The sequence below is a fragment of the Coregonus lavaretus genome, assembly GCF_964263955.1.
Source record: "Coregonus lavaretus genome assembly, chromosome: 39".
Taxonomy (NCBI): Eukaryota; Metazoa; Chordata; class Actinopteri; order Salmoniformes; family Salmonidae; genus Coregonus; species Coregonus lavaretus.
The window spans coordinates 19,861,116-19,883,036 of NC_140026.1; the positions used below are offsets into that span (position 1 = coordinate 19,861,116).

At 42.5% G+C, this 21,921-nt stretch overlaps 2 protein-coding genes across 3 annotated transcripts in view; one reads left to right on the forward strand and one right to left on the reverse strand.

Moving 5' to 3' along the window:
• Positions 1-6,312, reverse strand: part of focad (focadhesin) — an 82,472-nt gene extending 76,160 nt beyond the window's left edge. The window contains exons 1-4 of the mRNA XM_084156391.1: positions 6,260-6,312; positions 3,543-3,614; positions 3,346-3,420; positions 2,944-3,098 (exon numbers count right to left, since the gene is read on the reverse strand). Coding sequence (XP_084012517.1) covers positions 2,944-3,098; positions 3,346-3,420; positions 3,543-3,599 — 287 coding nt within the window. The 5' untranslated portion in view covers positions 3,600-3,614; positions 6,260-6,312. The remainder of the gene's footprint in view (positions 1-2,943; positions 3,099-3,345; positions 3,421-3,542; positions 3,615-6,259) is intronic.
• Positions 6,313-12,600: 6,288 nt separating this feature from the next.
• The window catches only part of mllt3 (MLLT3 super elongation complex subunit), a 44,738-nt gene continuing 35,417 nt past the window's right edge, over positions 12,601-21,921 (forward strand). Inside the window, exons 1-2 of one of the 2 annotated variants that reach the window (XM_084155760.1) lie at positions 12,601-12,738; positions 13,336-13,516. In XM_084155760.1, coding sequence (XP_084011886.1) covers positions 12,727-12,738; positions 13,336-13,516 — 193 coding nt within the window. In that variant the 5' untranslated portion in view covers positions 12,601-12,726. The remainder of the gene's footprint in view (positions 12,739-13,335; positions 13,517-21,921) is intronic. The other variant, XM_084155759.1, reaches the window with a different exon arrangement.

Genomic DNA, 21,921 nt, shown 5'->3' on the forward strand with positions numbered 1-21,921 from the left:
GACGTTAAAGGGATACTTTGGGATTTTGACAATAAGGCCCTGTATCTACTTCCCCAGAGTCAGATGAACTTGTGGATACCATTTCTATGTCTGTGTCCAGTATGAAGGAAGTTAGAGGTCGTTTCGTGCGCCAATGCTAGCTATCGTTACCGCTATGACTGGAAGTCTATGGGTATCTACTTCCAGTCATTGCGCTAACGCTAGTTTGCATTATCTCGCGAAACTACCTCTAACTTCCTTCATACTGGACACAGAGACATACAAATGGTATCCACTAGTTTATCTAACTATGGGAAAGTAGATAAATCCAGACATATCCCTTTAAGTCATGTGATCTTGATTCAGAAAATGTTGGTGGCCACTGTGTAACTGAGTCGTACATGATAACCAGATGTCATATTGCGTTGAGAGGGACTGGTCGCTATTTCAGATCCCAGATGAAGAGGGATGTGTCTGTAATGTTTGTTAGACTGACTTGGACTGTCAGTCCTAAATGTAAGAATAAAACATAACAGAGATGCCATGTTAGTATAAGTGCAGATTTTTCTTTCAAAATGAAGATTCAAGCTGTTTCTTCCCCGTGTGCACTCACTCACCTATAACATTAAAGGGATACTGCGGGATTTTGGCAATGAGGCCCTTTATCTACTTCCTCAGAGTCAGATGAACTCGTGGATCCCATTTTTATGCCATGTTAGTAGATACCCATAGACTTCCAGTCATTGCACTTACGCTAGTTAGCATTGGCTCGCAAAACTTCCTCTAACTTCCTTCACACTGGACAAACTTTGCTGTGGGGTTGTGGAAGCGGTAGTCAAAGAGATTTAAGCTATCTGATTGGCCAGCGCAGTAGGAGAACTTTATTTAGCTCTCCTGGTCCGCCGGGTAGGCAGAGTTTGTTTCTTCAGACAAATGAAATAGTTCAAAACGGGAACACTTTGCCTATCCAGCGCAGGGCTTCTGAATCAAGTGCACATACTGCCAACAGCGCAAGGCGAATTGAAAAAATTTGCCTTGCGAATTCACCGGTTCGTGAGCACTGCAGTAAGAGTAGCACACCTAACATTTACACAATGATATTAGACGACGCATGCCATAATATCCGAGACGGGAAAGGTCACAAGCTGTTTGGCGTTCCATTTCCTGCTGCGATGGCCATTACCTAAGCACGATCAATAGCTCAAAGTCAGCAGCAGCAGCTTGGCGAGTGGCAAAGACAGCGTGTCCCCTCCTCAGTGAATTACTTTGTTACCATATTACAGTGAGAGCATTTTCAATGCTACAGAACTACTAAGGGGTTTCAAAATGACTTAATATAGCACGATCAACTGCTCTACAGTTTGGCGTGACAATGCTGTGTAACAGGATGTCCTGATAAGTGTTCAACCACAGAGAGATAGGGGAGGGGCACGTCTGACAGTATGGCTAAGATCTGTTAAGACCTCCACAGGGTGGGGGAGGCTGTCTTAATAGAAGAACAACAGTAGCAGATCATTTTTATGAGTCTAACTCTAATCAAGTCTGTCTGAACTCTCTGAGCACATGTGTAATAAAGGTTGTAATACACGCTGAGACATATTTTCTGAATTGTGCGTGTGCGTGCGCCCCAGGGCTTCCGTTAGCCAGTAATAGCCAGCTTTTGGCCTATAAAAAATGTGAAAAGAGATAAATAAAAAACTGCTTCCGGTCAATTGTCCGGGAGAAGAAAGAAAAATCCCATTGCGAAATTATGCTTTTTAGCCTATTAATTGATGGAATTATATTTGACTGATCATGCTTAGCGGTCTATAGGTTAATTTGCATAATGTTGTGGAATTAAATTGCCTCGTGTGTACAGTATATTAGTTATGTATCTTATTTATCACACGTGTACAGCATACAGATAGAGCCTTTGAGTGGAAAATCTGTCAGACAACACGAGAGCTGTTGCTACAGCATCTCAAACAGCATGCATTGGCAACGGAAGGCAGGCTTCATCAGCGTATCACACACCACTTTGTAATGAGCTAGAGGCAGTACGCATTTTGAAAACAAATGCTTAATTGTTTGAAACCTGAAAGTTTTACTACATATTATGAGGCATGTCTTACCTTGCCAAAATTAGACTATATCCGTGGAGGCAATTATTTTAACTTTCTTTCATTGTCCAGTAGCCAAAGGCACAATCCTAGTCATGCAACCGATGCTAGTTGTTGCATATTTGATCTCCCCTCTTTCAAAATGTCTAATGGATATTTTCATCTCTGTCACATGAAAACACTTGCATGTGCAGTGGGCTTTAACAACGGTGTTTTCCCGTTAATTGCATTATGGAACAAACATTTGAGCGTAGCCTGCTGCCTTGTGCGCTTGGCTGCGTTTATAATATGATTAAATAATAGTTTATCAACATTTTAAGCTAAACGTTCTGATCTGTTGCATCAGCCTCATTGCTTTTTTACTTTTAAAATGTAGCCTAGGCCTATTGGTTGTATGAATTTGGGATCTATCGTCCCAAAACGGTCCCAGAGTCTGTTCGGCATTGGCTATTTCTTTCTTGACAAGCTGACCAATAGAATAGGTCAACTTTTTTACTATGGGGGATAGTAGATTGACATAGGCTAGTGATTTTGCTGTTCGTTACTCGTCTTGCTGGCTGAGAAAGAGTAAATGTGGACAGTTATTCTAACATCTTCAAAGTGCACATCAGAATGAAAGAAGGACCACACATCGTTGCATCCTTGACTTGCATGTTCTGTTAATATAAATTACCAGAATCTAAATGTGATTTCTGTCATTCTGAGCACCGTGGGTGGATGCCCTAATCAGGTCACGCACCCAAAGCATATGGGTCCGGTCAATTTCTCAAATGTCCGGTCAATTAAAATGCTGCCAGTCAATTGTCCGGCGCCACATTTTCCTAATGGAAACCCTCGTGTGTGCATGCGTGGACACGTGCGGTACCTGGCGGAGGGCAGGAGGTTGAGGATGCTGTTGAGTACGTAGTGCAGGTCGGCGTGGGCCTGCTCTACCAGGAGCACCAGGGCGTCACAGCAGGCTGAGCGCACCGCAGCACAGTCACTACAGCACTGCTCCCACAGGGCCTCCACGGCTGTGCCCTGCAACAGAGTCAGACACAGTCAAAGACACAGGAGACAGAGCAGAGGCACAGTCACTATGGCACTGCTCCCACAGGGCCTCCACAGCCAGGAATCAGACACAGTCAGGAGACAGTCATAAACACAATGCATCAATCAAAAACACAGCGGGTCAGTCAGAAACAAAATGTTACAGCCCAAGGCACTGCTTCACACTCAAACAAACAAACGTGATACTCAGATACAAATGTCAAAGTCCGACACCTACCTGGGTGGAGGACTGGCCGATCCTCTCATTCTGGCCCTTCTCTTTCAGCACAGCCGCAACCAAACTCCTCACTGTCTGCAGACATAGACAACAGGTTTACTACAGAGTTGGATCCTGGCTCATAATAACCTGACCAATAAAAGTATGACCACCGTTGCATCCCCAATCCAGAGGCAATCTCTCAGTCAGCACTTTACCTGGGCCTGTATGAGAGGGCTGGGAAAGTCAAATCTCCTTTTAAAATTCTCATTCATCTTCTATGGTCATGCCTGCGAGTAAGAGAGAAAGACCGAAAGATTATGCTTAGATTAGAAATATTCCAGTTTCTGTGCTTTCAAAGAAGTTAAAACTCAAAAAGAACGGAGCTCTCCTGTTGAAAATAAAAGTACACAACAAAACTAAGGTTATTGAAGAGGATGCCTGGAAAACCAAACTTTCTGGCCATGTTTCAAAAAGACATTTTACATGACATTTTTTGTCCTAGCTCCCAGCGGACTGACATGACAACCTATGATACAAGAGCAGAACTGCCCAAAGACAGAGTGATGCCCCAAACTCCAGCCATCTGCTGTGTCATATAGGCTACCACTAGCCTAATGCACAGTGTACCTACATTGAAGAACAGCCCCCAAGCAGGTACCTGCATCCCTTTGAAAGACGACCCCCGCAGTGTAAACTAAAGCTCTGACAGCTGGCATTGGCCACTGACATTATTTTGCATGAATTTAATGCATTATTCACGAGACACCTTCCCCGAACACAGACAGATGACTGGCTACCGAGCAGTTTGCTAGTCGCTACATTGAATACATTGAAACTTGGACCATCTCAGGTTCTTGTCCCATCAAAGAATGACAATGAGGCAGAGAGGACAGACGAGTGGACAGACTACCAGATGGTTATTGTCAGTGCCCTGGCTGGCTGATAGCCAGGGAGATCTGTATGTGCTGGGTGTGTGAGACTCTGAACAGAGGGGGAATATGGGAGACAATGTAGGTCCCCCCCACCGTACCGCACCCCACCCCCACCCGTTCCCCCTCTATTATAGAGCTGATAAGTGACAGGCCAACAGTGTGCAACAGCCCATTCACAGCCCCTGACGCAGCTATAACATTCACTCTCAACGACTTAATACAGCATCCACAGCAACACTACTGCAGCCCAAACTAATAGCAAGGTAAGGCTCTCATATTCAATGCTAAAAGTAGACTTCTGACAACTGTCTTCTACAAGTTGGTGTTTATCGTTGAAACTTATCGTAGGCCTTCTTTGTGACGTGACTGACTAGGATTAAAGGATAAAATCCACCTGTCAATGCTGGTTGATTGATCACAATGTTATTACACTGCACAAGGTGATTGGTTCCACAAAATGACATTTTGTTGTGAATGGATTGAAATGTGGCCTAAATTGTTGTGCGGTGTTGTTAAATGTATATAAGAGACAATAGGGGGAATAAACTAACATTCATATTCTTTGAGAGTGGAAAAACAAAGTTGCTGTTGTTGAATTAGTCATAAGCAAGACGGCATAAAATTGTTTATGGATTGACATGGCTATGTTCCAACATATTCAACTTGCTCTAGTCTCGTCTGACTATGTCGAGCTTTGACACCCAGATATAGTCTTAAAAAATAGATGTTATTTTACTGTGCTGCATAGCACATTTTTCTAACTCAAAGAGGGACAATAGTCAGTGAAACATGTAAATTAAACTATTCAGGGGTTTCTAGAGTGCCTTTAACTTGTTCACTAACAATGTAAACAGGCCTGTACTGCTAGCTCGGCATTGCTAGTGTAAACAATGTGACATTGTTTAAATGGTCATCCCTGTGCCTTTGAAAGTGACAGTCCTGACGCTTGTGGATAGCAGAATTAACCATGGCTTGTTGCTTGCCCTCCAAAACTATGTATTTACTGGTTAAGGCAGGCAAACAGAACATATAGGACAATGTCTTTATATTGTTAATGCAATGGGATACATTTGGTAGAATTACCATAAACGCTAAAAACAGTGTGGCTGTCTAGCTGCTGGTGTACCTGGGGTTACTAGTAGTAGAGCCAGAAGACATATCAATATCATCATGATGAGTTTCCTGGAACAGAGCAAGTTCCCTGACGCTTGCCAATGTTAAACAAATGTCCTGTAGCTAGCTGAACCAGTATCTGTGCATTAGAGAACTCTCTAACACCCAGAGGTCTCAAAACGCCCAGAAAGCTCCGATTTAAACTCCCATTCACCACGAACAGGCCGGATGTCTACAACAGCTCAATACACATTTGGAGGTGCCGAATAGGCTTTTTTTGTTCTTCTGTTGCATGTAAAATTTTATTTAGACATATTTTGGAAGTACATACCGGCCGTAACGGGAGTAAATGGAGATAGTTGCTCAGCGAAACTCCATATTTGGTGATCAATTAACGTATTTTGACATATTAACGCTTGTAGAGCTGGTGAATGGGAGTTTGAATCAGAGCTTTCTGGGCGTTAGAAGTCTCTAACGCAAATATACTGGTTCAGTAGCTAGCTAGCTATCAAGCTACAGCTAACTTTACTGTACATCCAAGTCACTTTCACCTTCAGCTAGGTTAATCATTTTGAGGGCTTGGTAACTCGCAAAGAACACACACAATTACAGTTGGCAGTAAGTAAGATACAAACTAACAGAACGTCTGTGGAAATTATACCTAGCTAGCTAGCAAAGTTTAATGAATTTGGTGAGCTAACTCCTAAGCTAGTTGGCCACTGCACTGAATAGACAATAACGTTAGATTGCAGCACGCGAAAGCTTATTCCACACAAAACATGCAGTATTTTAAACGTCTACACCTTTACATTACAGACTGTAATACAAACTTTCTACCTAAAAATGATCAACCAATATCTGTAATTTCAATAAACTTCAGACTATACCTCTGTTCCAGAACTACCAAAAACACATGGCAGTATGGTGAGCAGTAAGGGTCAAATGCGTATGGAAAACGCAATTGAATAATTCCATTCCATACATGTCATTCAAACTTATTTGAATAAAGAATTATGTAATATTTGAATAAATAAAAATCATATTTTTTGGACATTGATTATTATTGCATACATATATTTAAACTTGCATTAATTTGGATCTAGCCTTTACTGGTGATGAGGAGGAGGGGGAATCACTGGACACAAATCTTGTGCATTCTATAAAACACCAAATTGCCAAAAGAAACCTACTGTAGTGTTAGCACGTTTTTTTTATGGTTGTTTCCTTCATTTCAGCATGCAGTATCATAACTGAGATGGTCTTTTAACTGTAAATTGCTGTTATCATTAATAAAAGGAAATAGTTTTTCAAATAACATTGTTGATACGACTGGGACCTAATTTTCCAGGAAATGGTCTAGTGTGAAGAAATGTTTCTGTTCTATTTAAATGTTAAATGAACTGTGCTGTAACGAACAATGTAGGATGACTGCCTTGAGTTTCTGACACCTCAAGTGAAATTTCTCTGTGAATGTGCTGGATTTCTTGATTTCTTCTTCTTGTTTTATTTTATTTTATTATTTGTGTACTTGTTTGACATTTTACTGCATTGTTGGGAGCTAGTAACATAAACATTTTGCTGCACCCACTATAACATCTGCTAAACTGTGTACACGACCAATAAACTTTGATTTGATGAGTGGCTTGGCCAAACCAGTCCTCACAGACATGATGGTGTTGATGAGTATGTAGGCTCAACAGGTGGAACAAGTGCTAATTGGTCCTAGTGTTACATGAAATGTCAAGGACACGATATAATACCAAAATTAAATTGAATCCTAAAATCAAATTGAATCATAATGAATCATAGACACTGTCATCTTATGTTTGCTTGCTTGGGATACGCATCGATCACACCTACTGCGTCATTACATTTTAGTACACCAGAAGTACATTCATTTCCAATGGAACGCTGCGTTTGCCTTGCGTTGCAGAGGCAGTTGCAGTGCGTTCTGTGTGTTGCATACATTGGATTTATCGAACATATGCGTCAAACTGTATGCGTAGAGGGCTTGACAGAAATGGTAGCAGAAAGTGAATGTTGAACATTTGTTGCACACATATCCAGATGATGCTGCGTACTATTTTGCGCAATGATGCTATCGGTGTGATCAAGACAAACATTCTCCAGCAAACATTGTGTGCCATACAAATATTTAACTTTACTTGATGTGATTTGGATTGGTCTATTGTGTAAGTCACTATGGCCGAAGCTGGCTTGGTTTTTCTCTGCGACTTCCTGTTTTGATGGACCAATGAGGATTCGATCCTAATCCATCCTGTCATGGCGCTTCGGTTTGGCACTGCATGCACCATCACCTCTGCAATAGGTCATCTTTTTGTCCTTGCCTCCATTCTACTGACATTAGGAGCTGTCAGATTAGGGCACCACTTGACCTGATCCTCAATAAAGTCATGATTACCTCTTTAACAATAATCTGTGTGTTCAAGCAGAAGTAATTTCTAGTGGGCAGACTATGTAAACATAAATGGTACCGTAGATCTGTCTTTATAGTATTGGCACCTATAGCTAATGAGCAGCAATAGTTTCAGTGCATGGGTTTTTCGTCACTGGTTATTTGGACAAATCACGATTTCACAGGTGCACATCTTTCGAATTTCAGAAGGGGAGGGTATATTCAACCCATATGCTACGTTTGTAACCAAGGGAGAAGTGGTTATTTACCACATACGATTGGGAAAAATCCACTTGAACGCCCCGCCAACTGGTAATTACTAGTGGGAAACTCGTCTATCATCGTAGCTCCCACTTCTCCCACATGCTGACCTCTGACATCACCTACTAAGAAAATGACCACAAAACACAAGGCCAAATCTACACTGGAGTTGCTTACCAAGACGACATTGAATGTTCCTGAGTGGCCGAGTTACAGTTTTGACTTAAATCGTCTTGAAAATCTATGGCAAGATTTGAAAATGGCTGTCTAGCAATGATCAACAATCAACTTGACAAAGCTTGAAGGATTTTTAAAACAATAATGGTCAAATATTGTACAATCCAGGTGTGCAAAGCTCAAAGGTGTTTATTGATTTATTCGTTTATAGAGCCCCACAGTGGAGGTGTCATAATACCCATAAAACCTAGCAGTCAAACAGGGAAATGGTTCCAATAGTTTTTCCGCCATTCATTTTTCCCATAGTGAATTTTAGAAACACTTAAAATAAGGGCTATGTTTTGTGTAGGCTTACCCTGGCATGATGTTTTGATAACGTTGTAAATCTCTCTCGGACAAGGTGACTTTTATCAATATATTTGGCTCTATTTACTCTCAGACTCGAAAATGCTAATTAGCATCAAAATAGATATCATGCAAGACTACAAATCCCTGCAAGCTCCTGCACGTCATCTCTAGCTGACACCTTTGCTAACAAGTATTGTGTCAATTTAAAACTTACACAAGACAGTTAAAATAATTGACTGCTTAAAGAAATGTAACCAATTTATTCATTACTAAATTTAGCTAACATTAGATAGTTAATCCAGAGATTCTTACTTTTGCCTCGATTCAGCAGTCTCATCCAAATCGTCATGGCATTTGTAGTTACTACTACAAGACCATGGTGCTTGCCTACGGAGCTGTGAGGGGAACGGCACCTCCGTACCTTCAGGCTCTGATCAGTCCCTACACCCAAACGAGGGCATTGCGTTCATCCACCTCTGGCCTGCTGGCTCCCCTACCTCTGCTGAAGCACAGTTCCCGCTCAGCCCAGTCAAAACTGTTCGCTGCTCTGGCACCCCAATGGTGGAACAAGCTCCCTCACGACGCCAGGACAGTGGAGTCACTCACCACCTTCCGGAGACATTTGAAACCCCACCTCTTTAAGGAACACCTGGGATAGGATAAAGTAATCCTTCTACCCCCCCCTTACCCCACCCCACCAAAAAATAATAATAAATTTGTAAAGTGGTTATCCCACTGGCTATAAGGTGAATGCACCAATTTGTAAGTCGCTCTGGATAAGAGCGTCTGCTAAATGACGTAAATGTAAATGTAAATGTAGTTCTTTATGATAGCCACATTATGATAGCCAAATTAGCATTTCATTTGGGGGGGGGGGGGGGGGGGGTAAATACAGGTGAATATATTGATGAAAGTCACCTTGTCCTAAAAAGATTTACATGGTTATCAAAACGTCACGCCAGGGTAAGCCTACACAAAACACAGGCCTTATTTTAAGTATATCTAAAATCCCCTATGGGAAAAATGAAAGGTGGAAAAACGATTGGAACCATTTCCTTGTTTGACCGTTAGGTTTTATAGGTATTATGACTCATGCTGTGGTACTCTATTTGTCAGGGACCATGTACAACATGCCATTGCACCAGATTTAGCTAGTTAGCTCATTTTCATTTGTAGTGCCTGGACACAAAACGTATGCTGCGTTCGTAACCAAGTGGATGGTGGGAATTTACCGGTTGTGAAGTCGTAAATACCAGTTGGATACATTCAAGTGCTTTGAACTCGTTGAGAAATGCAGATTGGCTACAACAAGCCTAAACTATAAACTAAAATTACAGCTATCATGCTTGTAAACAAATTATAGTGTTCAAAAACCATATTAATAGATTGCTTTTTATAAATAATGTTTTGTTGTTGCATTTAACTTCTGAAAATGCTGTTATCATGGTCATTTCCTTAGTAGGTGATGTCAGAGCTCAGCATGTGGGAGAAATGGGAGCTAGGATGATAGAGGAGTTTCCCACTAGTAATTACCAGTTGGAGGGCCATTCAAGTGGATTTTTTCCAGTCTTATGTGGTAAATTCCCACTTGGTTACGAACTCAGCATTAATCGAGCAGCTGACCAATTACAGGAGACTTTAGTTCAGTTTAATCGAGATTAAAGCAGAAGCAACATCAAGGTGCAACAGCGGTGATTGTAAAAACAATTAAATTTTTCAATGGGGAATGAAGAACAGTTGGTTAGTTGTCAAATTCAACACTTGTTAGGTCCATATTGTTAGGGTCTCTTTCTTATGTTACTGACACAACTTAAGAACATAGACTTAGCCTACTGATGGAAAGTGGAAACTGAGCCCTTGCATTGATTTTTCAATCAGAAACTGTATTGAGCTCATTCACGTCATACTGTATTTATGTAGGCAGGATCAGAATTGGTATTCGGAGTTGGCCTCTAGTTCAAAATGAAAGATGTTTAAAGCCGATTTATGGTCATTGCAGAATCTGCATTGGCTGTACAGCATTTACTGCTATGCAGCCTCTGCAGAAGTCAGTTCATTCATACTTCTTACGCTTCGCGGAGCAGCGCTGTTGTGAAGGAAGTTGTCAAGGAAGTGAGTTTTTGTTTATACAGGACCTCTCACCCGCACCTACTGTCAGCCAATCATGTCAATGCGGAGCTATACGAGCCCCTGCATTGTTAAAGCTAATTTATGCTTGATCCGAAAATGTGGTAGGAGGCTTAGTATGGAGGATGTGATGCATGTGCGGAGCCTCCGGAGGCATGTAGAGCCCAAATCAAGCTTTGAACCTTGTCGCCGTGTCCCTCTCAAATGTTGTAACAATACAGAGGGCTCCATATAGCTTCACATTGACATGATTGGTTGAAGGTAGGTGGGGGCGGTAAGTCCTGTATAAACACAAACTCACTTCCTTGACAACATCCTTCACAATAGTTCTACTCTGCTCCACTAAGCGCAAGAAGTATGAAAGCCCTGAAGTCTGCAGAGGCTGCATCGGAGTAAATGCTGTCAGGCCACTTCAGAAGTCGGCTTGACCATGCAGAGCCTTTAACAAAAGGCACATGGCGATGTGTCATAGAGCTCGATTTGGCCTCTGCAAGCCCCAGAGGCACCGCAATTGTATCACACCCTCAGTATGGAGCCTCCGGATCGCATTGACAGAGCAAACACCACACAGAGAGAATGTTTGTTAAAAAAAGTGCATATTTGAGGCATGTGCCCATACTGATAGGATCGAAAAGAAAGGAAGCATTGCTCTCGGATCAGTGTTCTCCCTTTCCAATCTATTCCACAATAGGCCTACTTTTGATGGATCTGCTCCTAGAGAAATAATATAATCTATGGCTACAAATATTAAGTGGCTTATTCTAATGATTATTCAAAAAATTACAGACAGTAGCGTACAAATAGCTAAAACTCAATTGAATTAACATATTATTGTCTCCATCTTTTATATTTACAGTAATCTCGGTTTTCATTTGAAGTGTATTTATATCCTTCTCTTCTTATGCAAAGAAATTGGCAACTTTGTATTTGTAGTCACCTGTTACATTTGTTTTGGGCGGTCAAAAAAGCATCTAATGACGTACTTAGCTGGTCTATGAGTGGTCTGAGGCAGTCGTTAATAACGAGCGTTTTCAAGAGCAACTTTAGTAACGATGGTTTTGGAAAACATTTGGGAGATTTAACAATTGCTCCTACGAAGGTTCTAACGATGAACGTGCTTTCGGGAAACCGGTCCCTGAGCTGTTGTGAAGAAAGTTGTCAAGGAAGTGTGTTCGTGTTTACACAGGACGTACCGCCCCCACCAACCGTCAACCAATCATGTCGATGCGGAGATATACGCCACTATACAGAGCCCACCGCATTGTTACAACATTTGGGAGGCGCAGCGATGTGGTACAGCGCTTGACTTGGCCTCCGCAAACCACCAGAGGCGCCGCAATTGCGTCACACCCTCCATATGGAGCCTCCGGACCACATTACCGGATCAAGCAGACTTGGTTGTCATTATGGGCTGCCAATGTTCAAGGAACATGAGATGTTGGAATAAAAAAACATATGAATAGTTATCTATTTTGGGCCTCATAATATGTTGTTTGTTTTGATAAGGATGGTATATGAATGATTATGTGGATTCAATTACTATTTCTGGAAATGTTTGAGTATATTGACATCCAATTGTAGGCTAATAGAGGATTAAAAACATATCTAATATCAGAGTGTAGGCTATGTTTGATATATTGTTACAGTATCAAGTGCTCCAGTCAACACTGTTGTAAGAGTGCAAATGTATGTTTTGACTGTTCATGCTGGGTTACTGTGTGTACTAATCAATGGTTTGAAAGCCACTTGCCTATGTGGGTAAATTGTGAGGTGGATTTACTATAGCTCATGTATTGGTTGTCTGCGCGTGTGCGCTGTCTCATTGGTTCGCTTTCCCCCTGCTCTGTCTGCGGCTCTTGTCAGTGCACAAAACAGCGCATGCGTCTTATTTTGTTCCTCAGCCTTTGAAACTCGGGGTTGAGTTCAATTAGGAGAGACCATGTCCGCCATCAGCCATATGCACTTCTCTATCTTCTCATTTAAAACAAAATCTCCATGAAATAGCGGTAGCACGCGGCCTCGAGAATGGCCACATCGGTGAGTACAGTGCTCGCGACCATGCTTAGCAAGGGTGTGTTGCACGGTATTGTTTTCTTTGCTAGAAGAAGGCGGAATTGCCTGGCGCGTCTGAGCCGAAGATTTCCAGCCATATTTCTATCAAAGTACAGTAGAACCACAGATAGCTCTTGGTTAGAACTAGTTGAGCTGGGAAGCGCGTCTAGAATGCCGCATATCTCGCGTATAGGAGCATGTGTGGCAAAGTGATGCTTGGATAGTAAAATAATGAAAAAAAGTATACCCTGGCAAATTAGACTTTTAATAGTTTTTCGGCGTTGTTCAAAATGACTTGCAGTTTGTAGCCTATAGACCACGGTAGCCTAAGCTACTTCATGAACATCAATATAGGGCAGGCTATAGACGCGTTGCTTTCTTTGGTGAAATGCAATGCCGGATAGTGTGTATGTGATTGTGAGTAGGCCTATATCAAATCGAAATGTGTTATTCTGCAACGTGAGTGTTTTAATTGATTTATTCCACGCATTGCGTGTGTGCCTATTGAGACCATCGTTTTGCCATGGTGCCAGTCCAGCCTTCGATTGACAACAATATGTGATATGATTTTGGATGTTACAGGGTGCTGTTCAGGTGAAACTAGAACTTGGACATCGTGCCCAGGTCAGAAAGAAACCCACGGTGGAAGGCTTTACGCACGACTGGATGGTGTTTGTCCGAGGACCAGAGCACAGCAACATTCAGCACTTTGTGGAAAAAGTAGTTTTTCACCTGCACGAAAGCTTCCCAAAACCAAAAAGAGGTAGGATTATCATTTACCGTGATTTTTTTCGATTAAAAAAAATTAGTTTTACTGTCATAGAAGAATGGACTGCTTGATTGTAAAGCAAAGCCTACCACTTCGGACAAAGCCTATATGGGTTGATTTGTGTGCGCGAACTTTCTTGGTGGTTTATTGAGAAAAAAAACATGCTGTTTTGTTATAGCCTTCACTTTGCAAAGTGTGTAAATTGAAAATATTTGGATTTCTATTCCCCAAAACAGCCCCAAAACTTGTTTAATTCATTTGAACATGCCTACCTATAGCGCATATGTAATTAATTGGATGCGCAATTGGAGAATTTAATAACAACATATTGATTCATTTCAGAGTTTAAAACAACCTTAGAGGTTAGATGAAAACAATAGGTATTTTACCAGTTTTATTAGAATAGGCTAATTCTGCCCCACCGGCTGCAGGCTATAAATGATTGGGCAACCCAAATTCATGTGAGTATTCTGAAAACCATAACAAAGTTGCCTGTTGGCTTTATGTTTTTAATAGCTGATCCATAGAGGGTAACTTGGGGTTAAACGCCCCCCCTTCTGTAATTCTCAGAGAAACCACTTTGTCACAAACTTTTTTCCCAACACTTTCCCTGGAGAGGTTTCCCCAAAAATGTAATCTTTCATCTCAACCTTTTAAATCACTCCAACAAAATGATTGAGGTAATTGATCAAATATTTTGTCATTTAGAAAAATATACATATACTGAACAAAAATATAAATGCAACAATTTCAAAGATTTTACAGAGTTACAGTTCATATAAGGAAATCGGTCAATTGAAATAAATTAATTAGGCCATCATCTATGGATTTCACATGACTGGGAATACAGATATGCATCTGTTGGTCACAGATACCTTAAAAAGGTAGGAGCATGGATCAGAAAACTAGTCAGTATCTGGTGTGACCACTGTTTGTCTCATGCAGCACAACATATCTCCTTCACATGGAGTTGATCAGGCTGTTGATTGTGGAATGTTGTCCCACTCCTCTTCAATGGCTTTACGAAGAAGCCGGATGTGGAGGTCCTGGGCTGGCGTGGTTACACGTGGTCTGCGGTTGTGAGGCCAGTTTGACGTACTGCCAAATTCTCTAAAATGGCATTGGAGGTGGCTTATGGTAGAGAAATTAACAATCAATTCTCTGGCAATATCTCTGGTGGACATTCCTGCAGTCAGCATGCCAATTGCACCCTCCCTCAAAACTTGAGACATCTGTGGCATTGTTTTGTGACAAAACTGCACATTTTAGTGGCCTTTTATTATCCCCAGCACAAGATACACCTGTGTAATGATCATGCAGTTTAATCAGCTTCTTGATATGCCGCACCTGTCAGGTGGATGGATTATCTTGGCAAAGGAGAAATGCTCACTAACAGGGATGTAAACAAATGTGTGCACAAAATTAGAGAAATACGTTTTTTTTTCCTCATATTTCAGCTCATGAAACATGGGACCAACACACTCCCACACACACGATATACCATTAGGGGAGCCTAAAGATACATAATCCACTTGGTTAGAGAATTTTTTACCAGTTTCTAATAAAGTAGTACAATTACTTACTGCTCGATTGGGGCAAAATGCCCCCAGGGCAATCAAATGCATCTTCCAAATCATCTATGTAACTTTATTGAGTTACACAATCAATTTTGAAATACTTTAGGATGATTTGGAAAGGAAGCATGAAAATAGAGGATATTAATAGTGAGATGTGCAGTCTTGATATTTCATTTATTTAATGAGATGCCTAGACTTTAGCTTTTCCGAGTCAATTACTCAAATGCCAAAATCAAATGGATTTTAGCACACTAATCTTCCGGGGGCATTTTGCTCCCTGATAGTGGGGCAAAATGACCCCTTTCTAAAGTTTGTTTGTTTTTATTGAATAACCCCCCCCCCCCCGCCCACTTATTTTCCTTCAAAATGTGTTTGCCTAAGGATGGCCAGTATGCACATATCTAAATCTTACCAAAAAGTAGCTTTTTACTTTTCAGAAAATAGACATTTCCCTTAAGGGGGACGTTGTCCCCCAAGTTACCCTAACTAGAAAGGCAAAATATGACCTCTACCCAGTGTATTTGGTGATGGTAAACAGAAGAATGTTTGTTCAAACAGTGGTTGTTTAAGTATCTGGCACTTCTGGAAGGGATCAATTATAGTATGTGTTGGTTTGGGATTTTTACCCCCCTTTCCTGCTTGTGTGTTTTGAGTGTTCTTTGGCGTGACAAGTGCTGGGAAACATGCCAAAGTCGGTGCCTTGGAGAGACCCTGTCATATTGTAATTACACGTGACTCAGATTTCCGGGGAACATTCATCGTTTATTGGGAACAGTTGTAAGATCATGCTGTAGTTCAACCACATTCCCAAAAATGTTTTACTCTCCTTTAACACTAAGACCCCAAACTCCTCTCAACAGTATGTTTATGAAGAATAGTCATTGCATCAAGAAAAATATGCATTAGGCAATGTACAGAATGGGTCTTTATAGAAGAAATGTGTTTATAGGGTTCTGTTGCACCTCAGTAGGCTCTTTTACTATATAATTCAAGTCTTTTGAGTAGGCTTTTCTTTGTTAAAGTTCTTATACTTTGATGCTTTCACCTCTTTTATAGTATTAATATTCTGGTTTGTTGGGTATTACTGACTTGACTGTGGCCATAGTCTAACTGCTCATATCACACAGTGGAAAGTTGTTGCATGGGCAGTTGGACTAGACAGCCCTCTGATACACCTCACATGCTTACTGCTTTATCCAGGGCGTTAGCACAATTCACATGGTCATTGTGTCAATTTACCAGCATCACGTGTAAGTGTCCAAAGATTTCCATTGACAGCAGGTAATTGTGTGCTTTCATGTTCCCAATACCTATAGTAGAAGCCTATAGTGCTCAAATTTTGACTCCTGTTCCTAAAATTCAAAAATGTCACAAGGCTGGTCATGGCTCACATCAACAGCATTATCCCAGAAACCCTAGACCCACTCCAATTTGCATACCGCCCCAACAGATCCACAGATGATGCAATCTCTATCGCACTCCACACTGCCCTTTCCCACCTGGACAAGAGGAACACCTACGTGAGAATGCTATTCATTGACTACAGCTCAGCATTCAACACCATAGTGCCCTCTAAGCTCATCACTAAGCTAAGGATCCTGGGACTAAACACCTCCCTCTGCAACTGGATCCTGGACTTCTGACGGGCCGCCCCCAGGTGGTAAGGGTAGGTAACAACACATCTGCCACACTGATCCTCAACACGGGGGCCCCTCAGGGGTGCGTGCTCAGTCCCCTCCTGTACTCTCTGTTCACCCATGACTGCATGGCCAGGCACGACTCCAACACCATCATTAAGTTTGCCGACGACACAACAGTGGTAGGCCTGATCACCGACAACGATGAGACAGCCTATAGGGAGGAGGTCAGAGATCTGGCCGTGTGGTGCCAGGACAACAACCTCTCCCTCAACGTGACCAAGACAAAGGAGATGATTGTGGACTACAGGAAAGAAAAGAGGACTGAGCACGCCCCCATTCTCATCGACGGGGCTGTAGTGGAACAGGTTGAGAGCTTCAAGTTCCTTGGTGTCCACATCACCAACGAACTATCATGGTCCAAACACACCAAGACAGTCGTGAAGAGGGCACGACAAAGCCTATTCCCCCTCAGGAGACTAAAAAGATTTGGCATGGGTCCTCAGATCCTCAAAAAATTCTACAGCTGCACCATCGAGAGCATCCTGACTGGTTGCATCACCGCCTGGTATGGCAACTGCTTGGCCTCCGACCGCAAGGCACTACAGAGGGTAGTGCGTACGGCCCAGTACATCACTGGGGCAAAGCTTCCTGCCATCCAGGACCTCTATACCAGGCGGTGTCAGAGGAAGGCCCTCAAAATTGTCAAAGACTCCAGCCACCCTAGTCATAGACTGTTCTCTCTGCTACCGCACGGCAAGCGGTACCGGAGTGCCAAGTCTAGGTCCAAAAGACTTCTCAACAGCTTCTACCCCCAAGCCATAAGACTCCTGAACAGCTAATCATGGCTACCCGGACTATTTGCACTGCCCCCCCCACCCCATCCTTTTTACGCTGCTGCTACTCTGTTAAGTATTTATGCATAGTCACTTTAACTCTACCCACATGTACATATTACCTCAACTACCTCAACTAGCCGGTGCCCCCGCACATTGACTCTGCAACGGTACCCCCCTGTATATATAGCCTCCCTACTGTCACTTTATTTTACTTCTGCTCTTTTTTTTCTCAACACTTTTTTTTTGTTGTTGTTTTATTTTTACTTTTTTTGTTTAAAATAAATGCACTGTTGGTTAAGGGCTGTAAGTAAGCATTTCACTGTAATGTCTGCACCTGTTGTATTCGGCGCATGTGACCAATAAAATTTGATTTGAAGAATTGTCACAGTTTTGACTGAATGAATGACAACACAGCCTATTACGATATGAATTAAACCGCTGGTAGACTTGAACACAAGACGGCCATAGAACCAGTCAGCCACCATAAGGCATATGCTTGGTCCCTGTTCACTGGTGCAGGTAGGCTACAGTCTGTCGTACATGGTTGATTGTACACCCCCACCCCTACAACCCACCAAAGGCTGCTTTTGAGTCTGCTCTTTGTGGTGCAAAGAGACAAAACAGCCTGCTAGACTAGAGCCAGGGATCGAGGTTGAGATTAGTTTATAAAGAGAAAAGCTATGATGTATTCGGTTATGAATCTACCTTGTCCATCAGTTTACTGCTAAGTCATTGAGCAAATGAGTCTTCTTTCAATAAACTGGAAAATCTGTCCGTTTACATGCGTGTAAATAAGAAACCTTATTTTTCCCATTTCAACAAGCATAAATCTATACTGTGTTAGGCAAATATAGAGGAGAGGTGGTCAAGGCAAGTGCTAGTATACAAAGTGTACTTGACGTTCCAATGTGCTGCGCGCCTGTTTTCAATGCGTGCAGTGAATTCTTGAGGCATTTGAAACATCTCTTCACTCGTGGGAACACCTGACTGGAGAAGAGTTTTTGATGTGGTTATCAAAAGTACATTTATCACCCAGTATTCCTGATTTTATGGCATAAATGACAGATCTAAAGATGTGCTCATGAGAACAGCTGAGGTGTGTGTGTGTGTCTACCTGTCTGTGACAGTGCAGCGAAATCCTCCCCCACTATAATGTTTATTTCCCCATAGCATTCAAGCTAAACATAAATCAAACTAGCGTTCCTGGTTTGGACACAGAGCTGCTTCAGATGTATGTTAAAAGTATGTGGACACCACTTCAAATTAATGGATTCGGCTATTTCAACCACACCTGCTGCTGGCATGTGTATAAAATCGAACACACAGTCATGCAATCTCCATAGATAAACATTGGCAATAGAATGGCCTTACTGAAGAGCTCAGTGACTTTCAACGTGGCACCGTCAGTTGGTCAAACGTCTGCCCTGCTAGAGCTGCCCCGGTCAACTGTAAGTGCTGTTATTGTGAATTGGTAACGTCTAGGAGCACCAGCTCAGCCGTGAAGTGGTAAGCCACACAAGCTCACAGAACGGGATCACGAGTGCTGAAGCGCGTAGTTTGTAAAAATCGTCTGTCCTCGGTTGCAACATTCACTACGGAATTCCAAACTGCCTCTGGAAGCAACGTCAGTACAAGAACTGTTCGTTGGGAGCTTCATGAAATGGGTTTCCATGGCCGAGCAGACGCACACAAGCCTAAGATCACCATGCGCAATGCCAAGCGTTGGCTGGAGTGGTGTAAAGCTCGCCGCCATTGGACTCTGGAGCAGTGGAAATGCGTTCTCTGGAGTGAGGAAACACGCTTCACCATCTGGCAGTCCGACGGACAAATCTGGGTTTGGCGGATGCCAGGAGAACGCTACCTGCCCCAATGCATAGTGCCAACTGTAAAGTTTGGTGGAGGAGGAATAATGGTCTGGGTCTGTTTTTCATGGTTCAATGCCCCCGTGCGCAAAGCGAGGTCCATACAGAAATGGTTTGTCAAGATCGGTGTGGAAGAACTTGATTGGCCTGCACAGAGCCCTGACCTCAACCCCATCGAACACCTTTGGGATGAATTGCAACGCCGACCGCAAGCCATGCCAACGTCAGTGGCTGACCTCATTAATCCTCTTGTGGCTGAATGGAAGCTAGTCCCTGCAGCAATGTTCCAACATCTAGTGAAAAGCCTTCCCAGAAGATTGGAGGCTGTTATAGCAGCAAAGGGGGGACCAACTCCATTCCAAATTAACCCCCATGATTTTGTAATGAGATGTTCAACCAGCAGTTGTCCACACACTTCTGGCCATGTAGTGGATGTTCTGAAGAAGCCCTTTCATGACAAGTGGTGAGCCAAATGAGGGTTCGCTCTAGGTCCCCGTCTCCCCACCCCTTCTTGATAAATGTGCTGGGCCGGAAGAACATTTCCCAAAAACCCAGCAGGAAGATACTTAACCTCAGTTTAAATCACCTGATATGACACATGCCATGCGATCCTACCGCAGTCTCTAGGAGGTGAATGGTAGTTGTGTAATGCAAATGCAAATGTAGTGCAATGTTCCCTCTGATTTTAGATTTCAGGTCAACTTGAAAGTTGTGAAAATTCTGTGCAACTTCTGGCGCTCGTTTACTGTGAACACTGAGGCTGTACTCGCTTTAAGTTAGCCACAGTAGCCACTGTTAAAACTATTTGATTATAATGTACAGTGAGGGAAAAAAGTATTTGATCCCCTGCTGATTTTGTACGTTTGCCCACTGACAAAGACATGATCAGTCTATAATTTTAATGGTAGGTTTATTTGAATAGTGAAAGACAGAATAACAACAACAAAATCCAGAAAAACGCATGTCAAAAATGTTATAAATTGATTTGCATTTTAATGAGGGAAATAAGTATTTGACCCCTCTGCAAAACATGACTTAGTACTTGGTGGCAAAACCCTTTTTGGCAATAAGAGGTCAGACGTTTCTTGTAGTTGGCCACCAGGTTTGCACACATCTCAGGAGGGATTTTGTCCCACTCCTCTTTGCAGATCTTCTCCAAGTCATTAAGGTTTCGAGGCTGACGTTTGGCAACTCGAACCTTCAGCTCCCTCCACAGATTTTCTATGGGATTAAGGTCTGGAGACTGGCTAGGCCACTCCAGGACCTTAATGTGCTTCTTCTTGAGCCACTCCTTTGTTGCCTTGGCCGCGTGTTTTGGGTCATTGTCATGCTGGAATACCCATCCACGACCCATTTTCAATGCCCTGGCTGAGGGAAGGAGGTTCTCACCCAAGATTTGACAGTACATGGCCCCGTCCATCGTCCCTTTGATGCGGTGAAGTTGTCCTGTCCCCTTAGCAGAAAAACACCCCCAAAGCATAATGTTTCCACCTCCATGTTTGACGGTGGGGATGGTGTTCTTGGGGTCATAGGCAGCATTCCTCCTCCTCCAAACACGGCGAGTTGAGTTGATGACATTTTGGTCTCATCTGACCACAACACTTTCACCCAGTTCTCATCTGAATCATTCAGATGTTCATTGGCAAACTTCAGACGGCCCTGTATATGTGCTTTCTTGAGCAGGGGGACCTTGCGGGCGCTGCAGGATTTCAGTCTTTCATGGCGTAGTGTGTTACCAATTGTTTTCTTGGTGACTATGGTCCCAGCTGCCTTGAGATCATTGACAAGATCCTCCTGTGTAGTTCTGGGCTGATTCCTCACCGTTCTCATGATCATTGCAACTCCACGAGGTGAGATCTTGCATGGAGCCCCAGGCAGAGGGAGATTGACAGTTATTTTGTGTTTCTTCCATTTGCGAATAATCGCACCAGCTTTTGTCACCTTCTCACCAAGCTGCTTGCCAATGGTCTTGTAGCCCATTCCAGCCTTGTGTAGGTCTACAATCTTGTCCCTGACATCCTTGGAGAGCTCTTTGGTCTTGGCCATGGTGGAGAGTTTGGAATCTGATTGCTTCTGTGGACAGGTTTCTTTTATACAGGTAACAAGATGAGACTAGGAGCACTCCCTTTAAGAGTGTGCTCCTAATCTCAGCTCGTTACCTGTATAAAAGACACCTGGGAGCCAGAAATCTTTCTGATTGAGAGGGGGTCAAATACTTATTTCCCTCATTAAAATGCAAATCAATTGATAACATTTTTGACATGCGTTTTTCTGGATTTTTGTTGTTATTCTGTCTCTCACTGTTCAAATAAATCTACCATTAAAATTATAGACTGATCATGTCTTTGTCAGTGGGCAAACGTACAAAATCAGCAGGGGATCAAATACTTTTTTCCCTCACTGTAGGCCTACTAGAGTGGCCTAACATCAAAAACAATGGAGAAAAGGCATCCCATAACATTTGAACATGGAAATACCTGTTCT